Here is a 23,912-nt window from a genome sequence, read left to right on the forward strand (position 1 = left end):
TTAACCAACGTGGGCTCTAAAAATCAGTATCATATTAAAAATATTTTAAACAATAAATCTGTGATTTTTTTCAAGCAGCAATCCTACATGCATGTACTGAAGATTAGGCCGCAATTGTTCCTACTCCTTAGTAGATATGTATCTGACTGTATTATCTAATTCAATCTGTTTAAGATATAAAAAGACCAGTCAGGAAAATGACTTTGAAAGTATATATAATTTAAGGCAAAGGAAGTCTTTTTACTCCAAAGTAATCTTAAAATAACTTGCCCCCTCATTAAATTATTGGAATTACGTTTCAGTCTCATACTATATCACCAAAGTGATATCCAAACATTTTAACAAACCAGCATAACACAGTCTGGATGAAAACCTCCCTTCTATATGTTCCTTAAACAATTCACATTTGAGGGTCAAAGAGTGAAATGTAAAGGCATTTTGCTTACCGATAGGCCTGCCCCAGACTCTTATATGCATCAATAAAATCTGCTTTCTGCTTAAGGGCTTCTTTGAATGATTCAATAGCTTCCTGGGTAAAACACAACCATTTACTCTTGTTAATTAAAATATTGTGCTATTAAGATTAAGATTCCTATTGGGATTTTTGAATAATTATGGAAATACTTTGTGGAAGATCTGTACAGGTAAACACAAGGCAATACATTGGACAATATATTTATAACTGCATGTGCAAAAATGTCCTCAGAGACTGAAATATGAAATGTCCAAAAAGCTTAGTCTCTCTTAGGAGCACACAACCAATCTACTAATATACATTTCTGTTATCACAAATTTGCCTAAGGTCTATCAACCAAATGATAAACTCAACAAATAACTAACATCAGGGACAGGAGTGGGGGACTAAACAACTTTAAAATCTCTCTAGATTGTTCTATATTTATTTATCAGATATTTTAAGCACCAATCCAAACACTCAAATAGATGTACAGTGGTGCCCCGCAAGACGAATGCCTCGCAAGACGGAAAAGCCGCAAGACGAAAGGGTTTTCCGTTTGCAGAGGCGCTTCGCAAGACGAATTTCCCTATGGGCTTGCTTCGCAAGACGAAAAATGACGAAAAATTTTGAATTTTTTTCCGCTCCAAAACCCCTTTTCCTGAAGCGCTAAGCTGCTAAAAGCATTTTAGCAGCAAAACCGCTAATCCCCCAAGCCTTAAAAAGCCATTTTTAGCCCTTAAATTGTCAATAGCGCTAATAGCGCTAATCCGTCAATGGGCTTGCTTCGCAAGACGAAAAAACCGCAAGACGAAAAGACCCGCGAAACGGATTCTTTTCGTCTTGCGAGGCACCACTGTAATGCCAACTGATAAATTAGATACATGTAATTATTTGATACAATTATGTTACTGTGAATTCTCTTAGATACAAATTAAGGTAGTTACTGCTGAAACATTTTGAATCTGATATGTCAAAAGTGTTCCATTCTCATTAAACAACTCTGTTACAACTAACAGCTGAGAAAAGCTGTGTAAAGGCCCCTGTCTGCACCTTTGGAAAGACACCTGGAGTAGATAAGGCTAAACACTCTGGATTGGAACAATCATAAAGCAGACTTTGTTAATTGCTAATAATGGTAACATACCTCCAGCTAAAGGGCAGTATATAAATTCAATAATAAACAAACAAGCAAGCAAGCATATGCATTCATCACACATATAATAGAAATTGCACAGTTATTCAAAATAATTACCTTTAGAAGTCCTCTATGAAAAAATGTTAAACCTTTGTAAAGCATAGCTATAGGCTGGTTTTTGTTTAGTTCAAGGGAGTTCTGAAAGTCTTCATGGGCACTTGAATAGTCCTGTGACAGAAAAACAACTTCCATCAGACAGAAAACTGCTAGATCTAACACAAAGGCAACACAAACAATGTTGTAGTTACAGGATACCAAGCCTTCCATATCACAAAATTATTAACTCTTAAAATGAAAAGAACAGTTTATGGTGGTCTTGGGCTACAATCCTAGACCTATTACTTGGGAGTTTCACTGAATTCAGTAGGTTGCAAAAGAAATATGTTCCCTCTATTTTTATAATGGTTCCAGGGGAAAAGCAACCTAAATTATGGTAACTGAAGAAACTGGAGTGATAATAAGTCAAGAAAAGTCCCCAGAAATAATCTGCTGCCAAAATCTCTACAGATATCAGCTGTTCCTTCTACTTTTTGAAATAATACTTTTGTAACTAAGTTGGTGCTCTAAAAGAATGATTAAAAAAAAAAAAAAATGTGTTCTGCCTTGAACTCTTTAAAGAAGTAGTAGTGTATACGTGCCTTAAATAAACAAATTATATGCTTTTAAAAAATCATCACGAAAATTGCTTTTGTACACCCTTCCTGCAAAAATAGGTGCTGAACAAAAATATGTATCAGCAGTTTCTCTCAGTCTAAAATACTTGAATCTGTTTCCTCAGACAGATTCTGTAAGGCTATCTTGTTGCAAGAGATCGGGCAAGAGAATAGGCGATCTCCCCCTGCCTCCCAAACTCAGTTCTCTTTAAAGGAGATAGATAGAATAGCTTGTAGCTTATAATACATTGCAAATATGACCCTTGAGACTAAGCACCTATCCCAGCTCATTCTCTGCAGGTGCTCAACTGAAAACTAACCTCAGATATGAAGTAAAGAGTACCTCTGTGTCGGTAAAGTCGTGCGGAGGGTTTTAGCTGAATAGCTTTAGTGAGGTCAGCCAGCGCTTCACTCATTTGACCCAGAGGAGACAGTATCTGTAAAACCAAGATAATACTTTGAGCAAGATTGTACAAATAATCCTTCATTTTCAAAATGATTTTAGGTTGCAATATGTAATAACTATGCACAAAAAATTAATTTTGCGTTGAGTAATTAAACAAGTGCATTATTTACATAAAAAAGTTGTACATTAAAATTGATTGGAGCACATGCATATATTACATTACATCTATTTAACTTTAAAAAGCAGACTAAGACCTATTAATTTTGTCAGGTATTAAGGGGCTGAAGGAGAAAAAGTGGGTTTGGGTTTTACTGAAATGACGTATTTCTTCCTACTAAAATTTTTCTAAGCCCATCTGTATAGCTTATAAGAAAATTGTTGCATTTATTATTACAAGCATCCTTCTATACATTAACAAAGAAAATGAAGAGTTAATGACATTCACGGACCCTCTGAAGGCTGACAGCTACAAACACTAGTGTAATTATGAATAGAATAGAAATATAATATAATAGAAATACAATACCGGTCAACAATAGAAAGTGTCCTTTCATACTGCATCACGGTGTGGTACGCTGGTTTGACATCATCTGATAGGAAGCGCCTACAGAGCGTGGTGAATACAGCACAAAATATTGTGGGCTGTCCCGTGAATCCGCTGGATGAAATAGCGGAAGAACGTTGCCTCAGGAGAGTGAGTAGCTTTGGTATTTTTATTCTATTTTATTTTTGTCTTAATGTATTGATAGCTGTATATTGATTAACATCAAATCTTAATTCATATATTATTAGGAATATGACCAAGAACTTTCAGCAATAAACATATAGAAACATACAGAAAATAACTGGATAAACAAAATAACAATAAGGTATAGATAAGGTATAGACATTAGAAAATCTTTTAAAAGTGGAAGAAATACCTCTGCTCGCTGCTCAAACACTTCAGCTTGATCTGGGACCAGACTAATGACTCTGCTCAGCTCAAACAAAGCTAGCTCTGCATTTTTTATATCCTTAAAAATGGGGGGAAATATGTAAGTAACAATGTATGCTTCGTCATAGGGAGGTTATGGTGACAATTTTTAAATGGTACAACACTCAGTGAATTAAAATTCTTGGTTTCATCATGGAATATTTTGATGTGTGCTAAGAGTCACATACATGCAACATCAGAACAAACAAGGCTAAGTATTCCAGTTACTATGGGACCATCATGAATCTGCTATTGCCAGGGCTGGCCTGCCCATGAAGCACCATGAGGCAACTGCCTCAGATGGTAGAAGGGAAATAAAAATCTTTATATTTTATCATTATTGTAGTTGCAAAAATAATATGTATCCTAAAAAGCAACTGGAAGCGAAGGGACTGTACAAATAACTTCTGGGTTTGGAATAAGTACATTCCTCTTGAGCAAAAATCATTGGCTAGAGCAGGGGTTGTCAGCCTGGTCCCTACCGCCCACTAGTGAGCGTTGCAGGATTCTAGGTGGACAGTAGGGGGTTCTACGGCACAAGCTGAATCCTCCTTCCATCGAGCACTGGTGGGTGGTAAGGAAATTTTAACATCAAGAAAGATGCATTAGTGGGCGGTAGGTATAAAAAGGTTGACTACCCTGGGCTAGAGTGCCATGACCACTGCTGGGGGAACTGCTTCCCTGGAAGTGGAGAGTATGGAGTCATGGAGTTGAATAGAAGGAAACGTCACACAACTGATGTTGTCCATTAAAAATGTGCAGAGAGTGACAGCAGTGTCTGATCCCAACAATCCTGAAGGAAAAGAGAATCCTTCACACGGCTGTCTAGAACCAACCAATACCAACCCCCGCCTCATTATTGCAAATCTTCTGTCTTAGGCAAAGTTGCAATTCTAACCGCTTACTGTAAGAAACAAATAGAGGCCCCAGGTTCAGGAGCAGTCTATCTCTGAGTACCAGGTGAGGTGACATTTTTTTTGTTCACCTCAAGTACCAAAATGCCTTAGGCCAGCCCTGGTGAATGCATATATATTATGAAATTCATTATCATGTGCAGCTTTAAAAATGTTATACTCACATGCAGCCCTTTCTTTCCATATGCTATCCCTCGTCCATAAATTGCACTAACAAGCTCTGGTTGCTCCTATTTGAAGCAAAATAAAATAATCTTTAGAAGGTTCCACTTGTCCTAATAGTGAATGCTACATTCCATCATACATAACCAAAGCCAAAATTCATGCATTTCATCCACATTCATTTGCATTTCTAAGGAGTTACTTTGGGCTTATGCATACAATTAAAGAGCAGCTTGGTGGGCAGTTTTACACAGAAGATGCTTAAAAGGGGAAACTACTATAGGAGTGGAGTGTGTGTGCTCCTTTAGTCTTTGCACTGTCTCTGTAAACTCCTTATTAACCTCTGCATTTTTATTACTTTAAAAACCATTGCTCATTTCAGACCACTTCTTTGCTATACTGTAGTTACAAATCTCATTTCATATTCATATATTAAATAATACATTCTGGTACATGAATGCATAAATTACAGCTACACAAAATTTCCATAATACAACAGGAGAAGTGAAAAGTGTTCTGGTGATTAGGTCAGCAGAGCTGCTTTTCAAAGTCATATAGTTTGAGTCTGAAGGAATTGAACTTATATGTGATGTGCCAAGTTCTGCTGACATTTCCCACTGCCACTAAAATCAGCTTTAGGTGGCTGTGAATTTGAGTAGAAGAATAGTAGCACTATTGAACTCTTTCTCTGCCAGCCATTTTCCCCACTCAAAATCATACATGGACACACATGTCATATCTAGTTTGAGACTTGCAGCAATTATGGATTAAGGAATTCAACCTACCAAAACCTTCCAGCCTGAACCTTTACAATAGTGTAATCATATTGGGCTGTGATTCGGAGTAGACATGCCTGCTCGATTATAGTTTGTGAAATTTTCCTATCAAGACCCCAAGAAGTTGCATGTCAATTTAAGCTAAGTTGCCTCCCCATGTAACATTTCCATAACAGTCATATCCCTCTTCACATCAACCTATATCCTTCTGTTTACATTTTTAACTCTGTTACCTTCAAGGAGTTCTGCCTCAGACCCATTTCCCTTTTATAGATTCAAGTTTCCATTCCATCCATCCATCTTCAATTATGTTAAAGGATATAGGCTAAGCCAGGGGTCAGCAAACTTTTTCAGCAGGGGGCTGGTCCACTGTCTCTCAGACCTTGTGGGGGGCCAGACTATATTTTTTTTTGGGGGGGGGGGAATGAACGAATTCCTATGCCCCACAAATAACCCAGAGATGCATTTTAAATAAAAGGACACATTCTACTCATGTAAAAACACACTGATTCCTGGACTGTCTGCAGGCCGAATTTAGAAGGCAATTGGGCCGGATCCAGCCCCTGGGCCTTAGTTTGTCTACCCATAGGCTAAGCAGTTTCTGCCATCTGTCACTCTTCTCTAGGAAGGCAGGTATTCTACCTTGGGGAGTTCTATTATCTAAGTCTAAAACTACAATGTAATAGGAGTGAAAAATCACCTGGAGCATTGTGGAGAAGTGCCGCACAGCTTCATCATAAAGGCCACTGCCAATCAATACATAAGCGAAAGCTGTCAAAACAGTGTTACGGGTTAGTGTTATGTTATGAATTCCACATTTGCCATGCATATAAGAATTGCTGAATACCTGCCAAAGAGTTTAATTGAGGGGTATGATTTCTGAAAAGAGAGTTTTGAATAGAAGTTATTTCATAAGCTATCAAATACAACATAATAATAAGGAAATAGTTTCATTAAAGTATCAACATTTAAAATATTCAGTGATTTTTTTTCCTGTAAAGCATAGCCCAAGGCTTGAAACCACACTTTGCATCACTGTACACTTTTGGGTAATTTAAAATTTCCACTTGGTGGCAATAAGTAACAAAGAAAAACATTCCAATCCCACCCATTTAAATGGTCCCCGATTCAATCTCTGGCATCTATGGGGGTAACTGAAGTGCAAACAGGCAATCTGGATAAAGCCATAGAAATATTCAATAAAGATACTAACCTAGCTTCTCCACATAGGACTGAGAAAGCCTGGAAAGTCACTCCATCTTAAAGTCTGTGTCTTTAAGTCTTTAATGTGGTTTCCCATTAAACAGCATCACTACTGCAAGGAGTTTTAGCTGTGCAGTGGACCTTCCCTGCCTGAACATCCCCTGTGAGCCCTGTAAATCTGCTCCAGAAGGCAAGTCTATAAACATTTACCTGGGAATAAGTCCCACTGAAGTCAGTGGACTTGCTTCCAAGTAGACATACTTACAACTAGTTGACTAAAGTACCACTGAAAGCAGAGAAGTCCAGTGTTATGTGTAAATAAAAATGCTCACAGGATAATGACAGGGTGGCAGTGCAATGCCACTAGACTAGAAGACCAACTCCAGGATGGATGCTATAACCAGCTGGAACAAGCAAGATTGGTGACAGGTTAAAAGTGAAGCTGGATTCACATGTGCAGGCCTGTGTTTGTGTTTCACCTATGTGGTTATCTCTACTATAAAGATAAGATAAAAGTCAAATGGTTAACACATCCAACTGCATGTATGAATCTACCCACAATAATTATTACATAAAGACTCAGCATGAGCATAACACTGGAGAATTCAGGTTAAGAGGACAGAATGCAAAAATGAATTATTTTATAAGTGTCAATGGGCAGAATCCAATGTTACACAAGTAGCCTTCCAAACCTGTGACAGGAATTTCACCATCCTCCAAAATCTGTCCTCCAGCACACCAACCTTCTAGAGCAGATTTTTCAGGCATGTGGAGGGCTGCCAGGAAGGCAGGGTGAAGCGGGATGAGGGGACCATGAACTCCCACTGCATAAGTAATAGTCTGGTCCACTCACACACAGACAGGACTGAATACAACCTAATTCTCTTCATCTTAATTTTATTCTGTGGACAGTCATGGTCAAGTATTTAAAAATGAATTAGGATTATTAGATCTCAGTACCACTATTTTCAGAACATTTTGCAGCACTCATAAGTGATATAATTCAACTATATATAGCTACTACCGATCACCAACCACACACAGAACCTCTTACCTAATTCTTCATTGGTATTGTCATCATCTGTGGCAAATGGAAATCTTTTTTGTTCTGCAAGTAACTTTGCTTGACTCTGCAAAACATTTACCAAATTAAACTAATACCACCAAAATAAAAATTGAGGACATGAACAAACCAAAGTTAAATTAAGTGTCAATGACTTCCCTGCAACAGTGTCAAGCAAAGGCTTAATTCTACCACAGAAATCATGTGACTTAAAAATGCTTAGCTAGATTGGGTCCAAAGTGCTTATCACATCAAAACTGAACACCAGATAAAGCAAGAACAGGTGGTTCTAATGGATCTGGAAAATAACATATATTCTTTAAAACAAGTTAAAATATTTATAGTTTCAGTGATATTCATAGTTCAAATACTGTTAGCATCTTAACCTCTGCAGTCTTCAAACAGTGTATGTAATCTAATAAATTTGATTTCCTTTCCTTTGGATTGATAAATACATTTCTTAAGTATTATGATCATTGTAATAGATATGTCACTTCAGCAAAAATTCATCAGCAGTCTCCTTGCTATACACAGTGAACAAATAAACATACCAAAAGTTTTTCAGTATTGAGGGAAAGCAGGGATTCACAAGAGGGAGACCTTTGTAGTTCACAGTCTGAGTCATGAAAGTGCAAAAAAGAAGAATCTAAAATGGAAACATTTTCACTGTTAATTGGTATGCTCAGCTTAAAACGGCTACAGAATTTGGACACTAAGGAAGGCAGTGCTAATTATACAACTGTTCACATGGAAAGAACATTTCTAGGCTAATCGTTCAAATATTGCACCTTGTGTTATGGGATGCCATACAATGGCTAAACGTACCTTTTTTGTGCATAATACTATTTTTTCAAGTTTAACACGGATATTGCATATGGGGGATTTCTTTATTTGGAGTCTCAAAAAATAGGGGGTGTGTTATACACAGGGGCGTGTTATACACGGGGAAATGCAGTAAATAAAGAACACTCACGCTGCATTCACTCTACATGTTTAGGTGTGCACCTAGATGAGATAAAATGTGCAAAGAAACTTTAGTTCCTTGCTCTTGAATGGAACGAAATCCAAGTACGTAGGTGCACTTTAATTTGCCCTTGCCTTCCCCTTCTGCTGTTGCTGTTTAACTGTATACTAGGTCCCCGCAATCAAACATCAGAAGGGGAAGGCAAGGGCAAATTAAGGTGCACCTACGGAGTTGGATTTCGCTTCATTGAAAGCGCCTCAGGGCTTCGGTTTATGACACTCTGCAGAGCGCGGCAAGCGAAGAGAAGAGTCAGGAAGAGCTTTCCGCTTCTCCGCCGCTACTCAAAAGAACTTGACAGGTGAGTTTGCATGAGCCGGCTTGGCCCCTTGGGAGAGGAGGAGGCGGCGGCAGCAGCAGCAGGAGCAGCAGCAGCTCATCACTCAACACAGCCGCTTTCTAGCCAGCCGAGAGTTGCCGCCTCTCCCTTAAGCAAGCGGAGCGGAGCACACTTCGAAAAGAGAAGCAAAGGGCGCGCCCTGCCCTTCCTCCCCTCAGGCCCGGTCCACACATGCGGCGGAATGAAGTGTCAAGTCATAAGGAGGCGGAGAGCCGGGCTGTACCACTTCAAAATGCAGGCGCGGAATATGAAATTGCTGGGAAGTGGGGTGGTCCTCTAGGTAGATAAGAGCCAAAGCAAAGCATGGAAGGGTCTAGCAGAGACCCCTCTGCCTGTTGGGCTGAGAGAGCTTCTTATCTCCCCCCCCCACCTGCGCCCTGAAATGGTACAGCCCACTCAGCCACCTCAGGATTCCGCCGCCTCAGGCAGGACCCCATGAGGGAGGAGGGCGGCGGCGTAGCTCCCCCTCCGCGCCAGAAAGCCGAGCAACCGCCGCTGGCTCTTTCCTCCCGTCACTCACCACAGTCGCCGGCTGCGGCAGCCGCGTACTGTTCCCCTCCCCACTCAGCCGCCAGGAACTCCGGGCAGCCTCTGCTCCCTTGGCCCTGCTGACGGTGCGGCTCCTGCCTAAGAAGCGATAACGACGGGTACTGCTCCGTCAGGGCGAGCGCCGGCCGAGTCGCCGCCAGCAGCCACAGCAGCGTCGAGAGCAGCCCCGACGGCGCACTGACACTTGGCCAACGGCCCCCGAACGCAGCGGCAGGTGCCATCTTCCCAGCGCGCCTGCGCACAGTAACTTAACTTTTTTGCGTTTCCCTCTTTTGCGCTGGGACCCGGCGAGGAAAGGGTGGACCGGGTTGCTTTCTGGGAATTGTAGTTTGTAGCCGCCTGGTCTCCGCGTTTCTTCGAGAGGCTCGTGAACTACGAAGACCAAGATGCTCTGCGGCTGCTCCTGTTTCCCCGCCTCTGCTCTCGGAACCCGGAAGTGAATGAGGCCGAGGAGAGGGGACTGCCGTTTCTGTGGCAACGGGATCTTGCGGCTCAGGGCTACCGAGGGAGATGGAAGAACCCGGAGCTTATAGGTGCATTGAGTGCAGTAGGAAGGCTCCTGAGCTGTACAAGGATTACCAGCGTGGCGTGCTGCGTATTTCTATCTGCGTGAGTCATGTTTCGAGAGAGAAGTATCGGGCCGAGCGAGGAGATCGGAAGGAAATAGAGGGGGGCTGACTGACCAAAAGGAATGTACCAAAAGGGGTGGTAGAGATACTTGCCCATCGAAGGGAGACGCGGGTGGGGTTAGTGATAGATTACAACGTATGCGAATAGTTTTCCGAACTTTTCAGTAACTAGAATATGGATTGGCTGCACTTCAAATACAGTAATAACAACAATAATAACGTACTTGTATCCGCCTTTATGGATACGTATTAGGATTCCTAATTCTGCCAGTAGGAAAAGGCATGTGGGTTGTACTATGGCGGTCCACGTGGGGGGTTGCACGTGGCTGTCCACGTGCGTGGAACTGAAGTGAGGTGTTTAGACTTAGCGTAAGTGCGGCAGGGCAAGCCCTTAGATAGAGATGGGTGGAGGGAGTCTTTTAGTCTCACCAGCAAGCAGAGTTCACAGTGTGGTTTATGGAAGTCAGCCTTCCTTGTCTCTCACCTGACAGTGGAATTCTCTCCCCTTCAAGGCACAGGTGTTCTCAGGGTTGTTCAGCCTGCCATGTAAAAATATATCTTATTCACCTAGACCCTTAGTAGAACTTGATCATTCAAACCCCAGTATAATTTGGATGGTTGCTACTGTGTTTACATGGCAGAGGGCCTTCTCGATAGTGGCGCCCACCCTGTGGAATACCATCCCATCAGATGTCAAGCAGATGAGTAATGGCAATGGTACCTCAGTTTAAGAACAGTCCTGTTTACGAATGATTCGGTTTACGAACTCCACAAAACCGGAAGTAGTGTCCTGGTTTGTGAACTTTACCTTGGTCTAAGAACAGAATTTGAATAGTGGAAGGGCACTGGCGGCAGGAGGCCTCATTAGGAAAAGCGTGCCTTGGTTTAAGAATGGGTTCAGTTTAAGAACGGACTTCCGGAACGGATTCAGTTCATAAACCGAGGTACCACTGTATATATATCTATATTTAGGAGACATCTGAAGGCAGCCCTGTATAGGGAAACATTTTAAGCTTTAAGGTTTTACTATGTTTTTATACATTCTGGAGTGACTGGGCCAACACAGTCAGATGGGCAGGGTACAAATAAATTGTTGTTGTTTTTGTTGTTATATAATCTGCACACTCAGCTTTCACAAGTGTTCTAGCTGCTGCATTCTGTACCAGTTGTCATTTCTGAACAGTCATCAAGGGAGGGAACAACATAGAGTGCATTATAGTAATCCAACATGTATGCAGTCAAGGCATGCATCAATGTGGCTAGGCCAGCTAGGCCACAAAGTCAGCTTTCTCTAGGTAGGGTCATAGTTGCTGAACCAGCCTAAACTGCTAAAAAAGCACTCCTAGCAACCAGCACCACCAGTGCCTCAATAGATAGTACTGAGGCCAAAGTCAGATCTCAGCCTCCATCAAAATTAGCATGTTTCCTAAGTCATAACATTCTATGTGGGTGAAGCTTCATCTTGTTAGCTCTCATGCAGCCTACTATCAACCCAAGACACTTGTTTAGGGTTGAAACTGTCATATTAGGCGGTGGGGAAGAGTGGTAGTTCTGCTTGCCCTGATAGCCTATCAGCCCAAGCCTATGTATTGCATATAAATGTTGATAAGCATGAGGGAGAAGACAGAACCTGAGGCACTAGAAATTTCAGTGGCCAAAGAATAAAGCAAAGAAAGTCCCCTAGTACTACCTTCTGGGCCTGTCCTCCCGAGAAAGACTGTGCCTTCAAGTCCCATTTGGCTCTCCATCATCCTCCGTGGGTCATTCGAGGCAGATTTTGTCTCAGTTTGGCCTGGAATAGAACTAATAATTGGTGTCCTTGATCAGATATTGTAGATTTGGAACTGAATGGATTCCCCAAAGCCAAGGAATCTAGACCAGGCTTCTCAGACAGTGGTTCCACTACTGTCTCCTTAAGTAGTACAGGAAATACCACACCCCACCCAAAAAATCTCTTGAGGCATTGATGAGTTCTGATATTTGAAACTTCTAATTTCCTTTTTTTTTTTTTTAGGCATTTCTGATCCATATTTCTATCCTATTTTTTTGCCTTCCTTGATTTGCTTTTAAATAAATTGTATCTAGTTCTTCTTTGTGTTTTAGTTTTTACATTTTGGATTAAGAATACAAAAATCATTTTATCAGGAGTGCCCCATCCCTTAGGTGAGAAGACTCTCTCTCACTTGTACTGTGGTTTGGTGGAAGGAAAGATACAACAGAAGCTCTTCTACTGTCTCCTGCTTTTTTTGTACCTCTTTGCAAATGAAATAAATCAACACTGCATGTGGGGGCAGGGCAGAAAGCAACCAAAATCTTTCCTATTTCTTGCCATAGCCTGTTTTATGTTTTTCATCTTACTGGTTTGTAACCTTTTGGGCAGTGGCTGTATTTTTGGTTTTTGGTGTTTTTTTAAAAAATAAAAACACTGTATAAACGGTAAAAGATGATCCACTGGCCTTGAGCTAGATCCACTGCTTTCCATTATGCTAGGAATTTGTACCCACAGGAACACATGCACTCAAAGAGGCTTTCCCAGATGCCCACTGTGTTTGTGTCCCAATTGAAATTAGACTTGTAACCAGTAATATAGATAGTAGTGTATATGGCACTAACAACAGGGTTTTTTTCCAGTTTGTCCATAGGCCTCAAAAAATTGGCAATTCCTTCATTATGCTGACTTGAGGGTACATCTCCACTGGCACTGTATTGCAGTAACAATGGGCTGTATCCAATGACATTCTTTGTGCTTGTGAATAGCTCTTTTGTACAGTGTAATGGGGAGAGAAGCTTTTTTTGCCTATTCCACTTCCCTGCAACCTGCTGTGTGGGCCCCCAAAATTTATTCCATAAGCTTGAGGAGCCTTTCTGCTGATGGAAGGCTCAGATACAACTGGTCTCTCTCCCCCTCGTCCTTTTTGTATCTTCTAAAAATCATTCATTCATTCATTCATTCAACTAACTAACAAACTAACTAACTAGGTGCTGTGGTCTGAACCACAGATCCTAGACCTTTCTGATCAGAAGGTTGGCGGTTTGAATCCCTGCGATGGGGTGAGCTCCCGTTGCTCAGTCCCAGCTTCTGCCAACCCAGCAGTTCAAAAGCACGTCAAGTACGAGTAGATAAATAGGTGCCACTCCGGCAGGAAGGTAAACGGCATTTCCGTGCGCTGCTCTGGTTCGCCAGAAGTGGCTTAGTCATGCTGGCCACATGACCCAGAAGCGGTCTGTGGACAAACGCCGGCTACTCGGAGCGAGTAGAGCACCGCAACCCTAGAGTCATCTGTGACCGGACCTAACAGTCAGGGGTCCCTTTACCTTTAACTAACTAACTAGATTCATATACCACTTGATTGTAATAAAACTTCAATGTGGTTTGCCTTTGTAATCAAATCACTGCCTGAACAACCTTTATTGTTCATGACTGCAGTTCAGAAAAAGAAATTAGGGTATTGGTTCATCTAGACATACTTGTTACACAATTATCTGAGTGCAGTTCTTTATCAAAGACTGATAGAATACATCTCTGACAGGCTTACAGCACGAATTTTGCTTTGTTGATTTTATACACAAAACGGGGACTCAAGTGTAATATATGTCTCCATAAATTGTAGAATGTATTTAATGTACTGTTATTTAGAGAATGCCCTATTGTATGTTTAAAGGGGTGGGGGAGAGGGGGTTCCTTCAACTTGTAAGGCTTATGAAAAACCATGTAACTTTGTGTATGTACTTAAGTAAGCTTTATGCCTGCGTATTCTGAAAGCATCTGAATAAATTATTATTATTATTATTATTATTATTATTATTATCATCATCATCATTATCATCATCGTCATCATCATCATCTCAGGGCAGTTCAGATAGGATAATTTTTTGATAACCAAACAGCTAAACTTCAGTTATCAAAATATATTTGAATTTTTGCTTTTTCAGTTTCAGATATTTAACATACAATGCAAATAAAGGATCTGAAGCTGAATAAGGATGAAGGACCTCTTGAGTTTCGCATCCTGTACCTGTTTTTCATCTGTTGTTCTTAGAACATACTTTCCGATTTCCTGTTTTGAAAAACCAGCATGACTTCATTTAATTATAGTTATAATCTGTTCCTTAATAGAGTTCATGCTATATTTAATTAAACATGTCCTTAGTCCATCTCTCTGTTTCAGGCTCATCAAGCGCCTGGCTAATTGGCTTTCTCTTTTTATTTTCTTTTAACTCTTTCCTGTTTCTACCTCCCAAAGGATGAGTGTTGCAATGAATTTTTATCCAAGCATTCTTCATTATCTGTCTTGACTACAAACATTTTTAGAAATAAAATTTAATATAAACTGCAGCTCATTTTGTCTAGCAAAGCAAAGGATCTTCAAATTGTCTTGTCCCTTGCTGTACTACTCATCTATGGACATCTTTCTAGTTAGATTTGTGGGGCTTTGGGATGCCTATGCCTTGTGCTTACCTCTTGTACTTCTCATGGTATCTGATACTGCCTTTTAGCATTTTCGGCCTGTTACTTTAGGAATTTTGCTGTGTTGCTTGACAGCAGCCAAGTTTCTAAGGTAGAGTTGACACTGGCTTTTTCTTCTGTAGAGCTTGAAGGCACATACCATGAACATAGAGAGCCTCTTTATCAAAACTTTGTAAAAAAAAGAAACCTGAGCAACTTGTGCACATTTTCTCTATGAACCTAGTTGTAGTTAAGAGCTGTCTAAACAAATATCTGCCTCTCAGGGTCTGAAAATATTGTCTTACTCTTGATGAAGTATTTGTGCAGAAAGTTAATAACAGAAATTAAAACTCCTACCTTTATGTATCCTTATATATTCCCCATCTGTACAGCACATTTAAAAATACCCCCTTAAACAGTAATAGCTTCCCCCAAAGAATCCTGGGAACTGCAGTTTAAGTGTTCAGAGTGTTGTTCGAACATCCTATTCCCCTCACAGAGCTACAGTTCCCAGAGTTCCCAGGGAAGATGATTGGATTGTTTAAGCACTCTGGGAATTGTAGCTCTGTAAAAGCATGTCAAAGTGCAAGTAGATAAATAGGTACCGCTCCGGCGGGAAGGTAAACGGCGCTTCCATGCGCTGCTCTGGTTCGCCAGAAGCAGCTTAGTCATGTTAGTCACATGACCCGGAAGCTGTACGCCGTCTCCCTCAGCCAATAAAGCGAGATGAGCACCACAACCCCAGAGCCGTTTGCGACTGGACCGAATGGTCAGGGGTCCTTTTACCTTTACCTTTTTAAGGAAAATGGGGGTCATTGCTAGCTAATCACTGAAGAATCTTCAGAACACAAGTTTAAAACCACTTAAGCATCTCCCCAACAGTGATCCACCATTCTGAAAATGGGGAATAGTGTGGACACCAAGTTGAGGCTGATAAGCTCTTATTTGTATGGGGAAAAGGGTAGAACCTAGATAGCTGAGGTCCTGCTCAGTACATACCATAATATAAATTGCAAACTGGATGTCCTTAAGGCTTACAGCATGATGTAAAGCTCACTTTTTTATTAATAATAACTGGCAGCCAAGGTAGTTGATGAGAAAACTAGATAAAAGAAGCTGCACCAAAGATGGTAATAAAACACATTTTAACTACTGTCACATCTTTTCAATGTCAAACTGTCCTTTGGCAGCATTTTATTATCATTTAACCACCAGGAAAATGTATTTTCCTCACATAAAAACTAAAATGGAGGTGCTATTTTATAGTCTTTGCTACATGTTATCTGTCTTTTGGACAAAAGCAATCCTTCAGCAGAAAGTATATAAAATCCAGTATTTGCTTGCATAAAAGAGGTTGGCAGATTTTATAAATTTTGCATGAACATGAATGCTTTGATATGACTGATTGTTCTTGCTGTTGGCACATACTTTTCATTTTTAGGTAACAAGTGTATCTTTCTATTTTGCTGGGTGCAATTTAACATCTTTGTCAAATAAAATTTTAGTAAATAGCAACCACCAGAGAAAAATTATTCCTACCAGTGTGCACTGTGATATGGTCATGAGTTTATCCAAAAATACAGCAGCCAACCATTATTTCTAGTGACTGGTGAGGCAACCTTGCTTCCTGATGCAAGGAGGCAAATATAATGTTTCTGTTTCATCATTGCCTGGCAAGGAGTTTTTAGAACATTGGGCAGTATATACACATTTGGGGTTTGTAACAACCCTTCTCCTCCAGCACATAACACTAATAAAAAATTCCAGTACAAGAGCACTCTATTGCTATGGGGGGGGGGGGGGATTACTGTCTGCTATGCTTTGTTGCTGGTGGTTTTTTGAAAATGTAGATACTCCAGTCATAGTGTATACATGGCAGTATAATCTGTCACTAGTTATAGTTTTCACTGCTAGCTACTTAGAATCATAGAATCATAGAACTGTAGAGTTGGAAGGGACCCTGAGGATCATCTAGTCCAACCCCCTGCAATGCAGGAATATGCAGCTGGTCCATACAGGGATCGAACCTGCAACCTTGGTGTTATCAGCACCATGGTCTAACCAACTGAGCTATCCAGGCTCATCTTGGTGGTGGTGTTTGTGGACCCCAGCCAATTTCACTGAAGAACACAGACTTTTGTTCTGGGAGAGAAAATAATTTGTTTCTACACATTCTCTCTCCATCGTCCATAATTTTATGAGCTTCTATCAGTCTGCCTTTATTAGTCTTTCCAGCTCGGCAATACTTTTGAGATGATGGTATCAGGATCAGATTAACTATATGTGGACATACCACAGGCATATAATATTAATTTGGCATTTGCTATTTTATTTTTTAGTCCCTTTCTAATAATTATTAACATTAAGCTTGTCTTTAGTGCTGCTGCTGCTACAACACCCCATCACCCCATGGGCTATGATTACTGCAATTCTGGAATGCATCTGTGCCAAGCATTGAAGGACTGGATCATCATCATCATCAATTTATGCCCCATCTTTTTCATTGACAGGGACTCAAAGAAGCTTGCAGATATTTTTATGGTCCTTGCAGATCATCTTGTATACCACATGACTCTGTTTCGATCTAATAAGTGGTATAGAATTAAGCCTAAAATATCTGTCTTTCAACAGTGTATGATATCACTGCAATATTACTGTGTGATTTTTTTAACTTGCTCTTGCTCTGTTGCTTTCAGAAATCCTGTCAGAAACCAGTGGACAAGTATATAGAATATGATCCTGTTATCATCTTAATTAATGCTATCTTATGCAAAGCACAGGCTTATAGACATATATTGTTCAATACGAAGATAAATGTAAGTTCCTGGGGGCTTTCCCTTCTTATCTTAATTTAGTGTAAGATATGTGGTTCTTGTTAGAAAGTTATGAGAGGCATAATGAAAATATTTGGTGTGAAACTGGTCTTTCCTTCTTCCTTTCCATGTAGTACTTATATTAACTTCAGCTTGCATCCTTTTCTGGAAGTTTTGTCTTGTCCTGTTCCCCACCACGGCAAAAAATAATTACAACTCTTGAAAGTCACTCTAAAGCCCATATAGCATATTAACTGAATGAATAATAATTGAGCTCCTTGGGCAGTACAGTGAACAGCAGTGCTCTAGAAGATGTTCTGTTATTCAGAAGTCTGATTATGAGCCAAGTAACATTTGCAATCAGTGCATTTCCATATGTATGTTGCAAGTCCCTGGATGGGAAAGATGTGTGTACTATCACATCTCTGTGGAGGCAGCCCTCAGTTAGGCTCCTTCAGTCTTTCCTTTTTCCATTCTGCGTCTTCTAGTATGAGAGAGCTGACTTCTATGATGACTTATGCATCTAACACCAATAAAACTTGCAAAAAACAACATAGTTTGTAATGGTAAACAATAGTGTTAAATGCCTGATGTCCATGGGCCTCTGAAACTAATGCTATTTCATATTTCAGATTCATGGGAAGCTTTGCATATTCTGTTTGCTTTGTGAGGCTTATATCAGATGGTTGCAGTTACAGGATTCAAGCCAAAGCACTGAACCTGATGATTTAATTAGATATGCCAAGGAATGGGATTTTTATCGAATGTTTGGGATAGCGTCTCTGGGTAAGATCCAGTATAATTTGTCATTGCTCCAAATAGTATTTCTAGGTTCTTTTTATCTAAACATTTTATACTGGTTTGAATGCATTGTAATTATTAGTGTACAATGGATGTGTTGTATTGTTAGTTTATTTTTCCATAATGTCTCACTTGACTTAACATAATCTGCTTGGAGGATGCTCAACAATCAAGAATTGACAGTATTCCGCCAATCTGAATGGGTAGTTATGTATGAAAAAGTATTGCAGGCACTTGTGAGTGCAAGTATTTTACAGCAGAGAATGTTGGGGTTGGGTCTGGGAGACAGAGCCCAAATCTATTTTCAGCCAAAAGCCCCTTGATTAGCCTTGTGAAAATTACTTGTTTCTCAGACTCTTTTCAAATTGGAACAATAGCGACCTGCATTGAGGAGGGCAGGTCTCAGGCTTCCAGTTCTACTGTTTTCCCACTAGAATCCCAGGAGCCACCATTTGAAGCCAGTTGCAAAATTGTGATGGGGAGCAGAACTAGGTGGTGGTTCAGTAGTGGGTTGACCTGCACTGGGATGCCTGGTGGTGTCTAACAGGGTTCAAGGCTGTGCCTTATGCTCTTTAATATCCACCTTAAAACTCATAGGAGAGGTTACCCCAAAGTTTGAAGTTGGTTGTCACTAGTGTGTGAATGGTATGCAGCTCTCTATCAGCTTAACATTTCACAGGGAGGGTGTGGAGGCTTTGAACCATTCCTTGAGGTTCCTGATAAGCTACATACATACAGGCAAACAAGCTGAAACTCAGTTTGGACATGACAGAGGTGCTATGGAGCTATGCTCTCTTTGAAAGATGAGGTTCATAGTTTGGGAGTGCTCATGGGCCCAACTTTGCTCCTGGATATTCAGTGACTGTGAGACCAGGAGTAATTTTGCTCAGCTTCAGCTGGTGTGTCAGTTGTGCCTGTTTCTGGCCATTTCTGATTTTAGTCATGCCTAGCTCCCCATTTCTAAGCACAGTGCAAAGTGTTGGTTATCACATCTTAAACTTCCACAAAGCATGGTGCCTAGGGACTGCCTCCTTCCCCATGACTCTGCTCGTTCTCTGAAGTTGTTGGGGTTTCCCCCTCCCCTCTGCAACTGGCTTTAATGTATCTATGTGGGTTTTTTGGTTCATTTGTTTGTAAGTTGCTTTGAGTTGCCTTGGGCAAGGTAAAGTAACTAACAAATGTCATACATACATCTTGCTACATCTAATCCAATCCAAAATGTACTCTTTTCCACAGAAAACTACTTAAAGGCACCTAGCAAATTTATGTAGTAATATTTCTGGTATACCTTCTAATGACTAACTGTTTAATAAATGCCTTAATATATATCTCTCTCTCTCATTCAGAACAAACTGCCTTTTTGATTGGCATCTTCACTGCTTTGTGGCTAGCAAGAGCTGTAGTCCTGACAACCAAGGCAGATTTCACCTTTCTTCTGAAAGCATTGCTGCTATCCAGCTATGGAAAACTTCTGTTGATTCCAGCTGTTATTTGGGAACATGACTATACTTATTTGTGCCTCTTGCTCATTAAAGTGTTCGTCTTGACCTCAAACTTGCAAGCAATTAGAGGTATTCCTAATTTTACTCTTTTAGTATAGTAAGTTGTAAAGCAAGTCAGGATTGGTACACTTGTTCAGCCCAGACATAGAAGTGCCACCCCATCTTCATGGTTTTGACTGCATGAGGCAGGCATTCAGCATTAAGATTTAAAACATCAAAGAAGGAAACTTTATTCAGAGAGTGGAAACTAGAAAGAGAGATTGGAGTGCCTGACAGCAGACGTGAATAAATGTGAAATCTGTACAGTGTGCAAAAGATAGCAAAGACTGAAAGCTTAATCTTTGACTCTAGCAAAGCTGACATTACAACAATAGTTGCACAATAATCCAAAGGAATAACAGTTTTTCATTTTGCCTTGAACATGTACTATTATGTTAGTTTGTTCATATGCATTACATCCCATACTTGGGTAAACCAGTCTGTTTGCCCTTGTCTGTTCTAGCAAGTATAGAGGTGTTCTGTATCACTGATGCAGTATTTCAGGAAAAGTGGTTTCCTTCCCAATGATCTAGCTGGTGGCACAAGGACAGTGTTGCTTCTTCACCCTCCCCCCCAAGTAATGCAGTTCTTTCATAAACATCTAATTGCCATAAAAAAGAACAAGAGAGAGGCAGGTGCCAGACCGCAGAGCATGGTAGGTAGAGTAGCACAGTGGCCTAGTACAGAGTAGTACTGTGCTTTGTGGTCAGTCTGGACTGCCTCTTTCTCATTTTCCTGGCAATAATGGTGTAGGCTGGATCACTGGGAAGGAACTGGGTTGCAAAACATCTCACAGAAATGACTAGATTACTAGAAAGGAATGCTGGGCCAAAATTGTGCCATTTTTCCTTAGTGCTGTTGTGGTCCCTTGGAAGGCAAACGTGAGGTGGCAGAGAGAGGGAGAGAAAGAAAGAGATTGTAGGGGGAGGGATAGAGAGATAGTGTGAGGGAGGGTGGTTTTGGGGTGGTGATAGTATTAACAGATGGGGGGGGGGTGATAAGTCCTGACCCCCACAGCATGCAGCTTTGAGAGATTAGCTCCAAAAGAATTCAGGCCTTGATGGAACAAAGGTTGCCCACTCCTGCTTAAATGATTAGTTTGCAACTGTGATAATGCAACAACTTACCTGTTCCCAGTCCTGCATATTTTATTCACATATCCATCACATATTAACTAGAAATGTGATTTTTGTCCAGACTAATTAATTCATAACCACAGTTGGAAAACTACTAGGAATTGAACCCACCCCATTTTTTCTTTCTTTTGCAGTTACCTTGAATACAAGCCGAAAACTTTGTCTGGTGGCTATTGTGAGTGGATTAATTTTCGAAAATGCTATCATCAGCTTGTTCCAGAGGATAGGATGGAATGTTTGAAGCAATCTTGATTTAGTTTGTTTTAGGTGGAATTACTTGAAGATATAAAGGAAATGATGTTTTTTGAGTCATTTATTTTGCCACTGTTTACTACCTGTTTGTTATAAATGCAGTGGTAAAGAGACAATGAACATAAAGAAAACGTTCCATGCTGAAGAGGAGATAGTAATATGAAAAGTACAATGATGCACTGATGGAATGTAGTTAGTTCTATAACATACTTCAGTATTTTTCATTTGTCAAAAACGTATTGGACTGGTGGTACTGCTGTCCTAGATATTTATGGATCCAGTTGTGGTCCATTTTTCTACTACACTGTTTAGTGTTTTGTATTTTAGAAAAGCCTTATTAGTAGTTTATGAGGGGGGAGGGGGAGCATTTGTGGAAATGGAGACAAAATTATATCCTATGACACCTAGTCTGACCACCTTTTGAAAGCTGTTACAGCAGAATGAACATTAAACCAATGCTTATGACATGGCATACAGATTGCAGTAAAGTTAAGGCTGAAATCCTCTATTTACCTACGAGTAAGCCCCATTAAATTTGGTGGGGCTAACTTCTGAGTAGACAAGTGTAAGCCTGGAGCACTTGCTTCCTTTGCAAGGATATTGATATTGCTGGCAGCTGCACTACTTATTTGAGGGATAACCACATTTTAAATTTGATGTTGATACATCCTCAAATAATAAAGATGCTTTGTGGGCTTCATTTCTAAATCTCTTAATGTTGATGTTTATGTAAGAGGCATATTTAAAGTTCTTTTTGAAAAGATTTAAGCAGTGATCCTATACCCACTTACCTGAGAGTAATGTGATGGAACTTAATTCTGAGTAAGTGCATAAAGAATTGTACTGTTCTTATGTTTCCCTGAAAATGAACTTGACAGCGTTATTACACATTTTTACTCAAAAGTAAGCTCTACCTGGGTACATATGAGTAACGCCTATGTATGATTTAAGTGTACAGTAAAACTTCATTCTGTGGACGATAGCATAATTTAATTAGGGCAATGGTAACAGGAGGTAGCTGGAATAGATAATTGTCTCCCAAAATTAATTGTAATTAACTGCCACATTGGGAAACAATAGCTTGTACTTGGAAAGTTGTATGCTATTAATTTTTTTCTACCGCAAACCAAGTTGATTAGATAGGATGATTTCTGGAGCTCCCCACCCAATGGCTTTGCAGTTCTGTTCCATGGAATTGTGTTCATAGAAGCTGAGGCATCTGTTTTATTTATACTTAATTATAAGGTTCAAACATTAAGATGGTCTAGGTGAATTTCTCATTTAAGCCCTCTGATATATTTGATAAACTTTGCAGTGAACTCGATGACTCAGAACTAGTAGAGGTATTAGGAATCTGTGTTGATGTTTAATATCCTTACTTACCCTTGCTTTTTTGGGTAACATTTCTGTACTGCCTTTCATTTCAAATAATATATTATTTTGAGAATTTATATGTCGCTTGTCATTTCTATTATGAACTATCAAGTAGTTACATATGAAAGGTAATATAATAAAATTCAGTTATTAAAACCAAATCAGAAAGCAGAAGAAAAAAATGGAAAGCCAATACCTGGTCAGAGGCAGGTTCCTCACATAGGTTTTGCCCCATTGCAGTGTTGTTCTCAAGTGCAGCACTCCCAGCTCTACACTTCTATGAGTCTATGATCTTCTCACATAGACAAGAATGTCAGCTGTTCTCTATTATGCTTAAAGGCAACAACTAGGCTAAAGACTAAATGTTCCTGGTGGTCCCTGTATCTAGAGTGGCACAGGAATTCTCTTTTTACCACTGAACATAAGGGAATTTTTCTGTAGACAGGATATCCACAGCCCATATGACAATCATCTGTGCCCATGCCATTATTTTGTTTTTATTTTTTATTTCATAACATTTATATTCCACTTGATTGTAAAAAAGAGTGATTTACAAAAAGAATAAAGTAATGAAATGTTCACTTTAAAATAGCTAAAAGCAACTATTTAAAAATGTCAAAAATATTTTTAAACCAATGATAAACTGCCACTTCTAGCCTGTGCCAACAAAATGCATCTTCCCAACCTCCCATCTGTTGTTCTGTCCTCAGCAGCTTTGAGGACAGAACTCAGTCAGCCCCACGCTGGGCTGGAAACTTTCCATGGCCTACATCTTTGAGAGAACAAAACAGAATATATAAAACAATACACAGCACTACTTCTTTTAAAGAAATTAAATAACACAGTGATGACAACAAAGCCGTATAAAAGCAAACAGTAAAAGATCACAACCAGTCATCTCTCTCCTGGGCACGTAACTGTAAAAGCTTTTGCTGGGATCTAAGAAACGGTTGGTATCCTTCAAGGGACTTGTGATGACCCTGTATAATCTTTAACCTTCAGATATGCTAACCTGACCTGATGTGCTGTTCAAACTGCTTTTGAAGCTTTGTTCAGTTTCAAAAGCTGTTTCTCAGTGATATGGAGGTGGGCAGGTTTGCTGTTTAAGTGGGAGGGGGAGTTGAAAGCCCCCATCTTGAAAAATCCCCTCTAAGCAGATGTCAGGAAGAAGGTTATAATCTAGCCACTACGGCTGGGCAATATCAGC

The 23,912-nt window shown here is 40.1% G+C and overlaps 2 protein-coding genes across 5 annotated transcripts in view; one reads left to right on the forward strand and one right to left on the reverse strand.

Moving 5' to 3' along the window:
- Positions 1 to 9,933, reverse strand: part of TTC13 (tetratricopeptide repeat domain 13) — a gene marked incomplete at its 5' end in the record, with an annotated part of 28,721 nt that extends 18,788 nt beyond the window's left edge. For 2 of the 4 annotated variants that reach the window (XM_083434078.1, XM_083434077.1), the window contains 9 exons: positions 447 to 529; positions 1,710 to 1,820; positions 2,626 to 2,742; positions 3,632 to 3,724; positions 4,763 to 4,828; positions 6,237 to 6,307; positions 7,794 to 7,869; positions 8,354 to 8,448; positions 9,684 to 9,933. In XM_083434078.1, coding sequence (XP_083290204.1) covers positions 447 to 529; positions 1,710 to 1,820; positions 2,626 to 2,742; positions 3,632 to 3,724; positions 4,763 to 4,828; positions 6,237 to 6,307; positions 7,794 to 7,869; positions 8,354 to 8,448; positions 9,684 to 9,933 — 962 coding nt within the window. Of the gene's footprint in view, positions 1 to 446; positions 530 to 1,709; positions 1,821 to 2,625; positions 2,743 to 3,631; positions 3,725 to 4,762; positions 4,829 to 5,769; positions 5,909 to 6,236; positions 6,308 to 7,793; positions 7,870 to 8,353; positions 8,449 to 8,775; positions 9,029 to 9,683 lie in introns of those variants that run through there. The other 2 variants (XM_083434079.1, XM_083434080.1) reach the window with 2 other exon arrangements.
- Positions 9,934 to 10,186: 253 nt separating this feature from the next.
- On the forward strand, positions 10,187 to 22,778 carry ARV1 (ARV1 homolog, fatty acid homeostasis modulator). Its single transcript, XM_083434299.1, has 5 exons — positions 10,187 to 10,321; positions 17,485 to 17,604; positions 18,234 to 18,387; positions 19,749 to 19,973; positions 21,214 to 22,778. The coding sequence occupies exons 1-5, from the start codon at positions 10,223 to 10,225 to the stop codon at positions 21,318 to 21,320; spliced, it is 705 nt and encodes a 234-aa protein (XP_083290425.1). The 5' UTR covers positions 10,187 to 10,222; the 3' UTR covers positions 21,321 to 22,778.
- Positions 22,779 to 23,912: the final 1,134 nt, after the last annotated feature.

Source organism: Podarcis tiliguerta, assembly GCF_965153285.1.
Source record: "Podarcis tiliguerta genome assembly, chromosome: 3".
In the NCBI taxonomy this organism is placed as follows: domain Eukaryota; kingdom Metazoa; phylum Chordata; class Lepidosauria; order Squamata; family Lacertidae; genus Podarcis; species Podarcis tiliguerta.

Excerpts from the sequence above, each read along its gene's own strand:
- ARV1 (XM_083434299.1), top strand. The coding sequence starts at position 10,223 with ATGGAAGAACCCGGAGCTTATAGGTGCATTGAGTGCAGTAGGAAGGCT. Across the intron at positions 17,605-18,233 it reads TGTTCAATACGAAGATAAAT|ATTCATGGGAAGCTTTGCAT; the intron begins GTAAGTTCCTGG and ends TTCATATTTCAG. Across the intron at positions 18,388-19,748 it reads GTTTGGGATAGCGTCTCTGG|AACAAACTGCCTTTTTGATT; the intron begins GTAAGATCCAGT and ends TCTCTCATTCAG.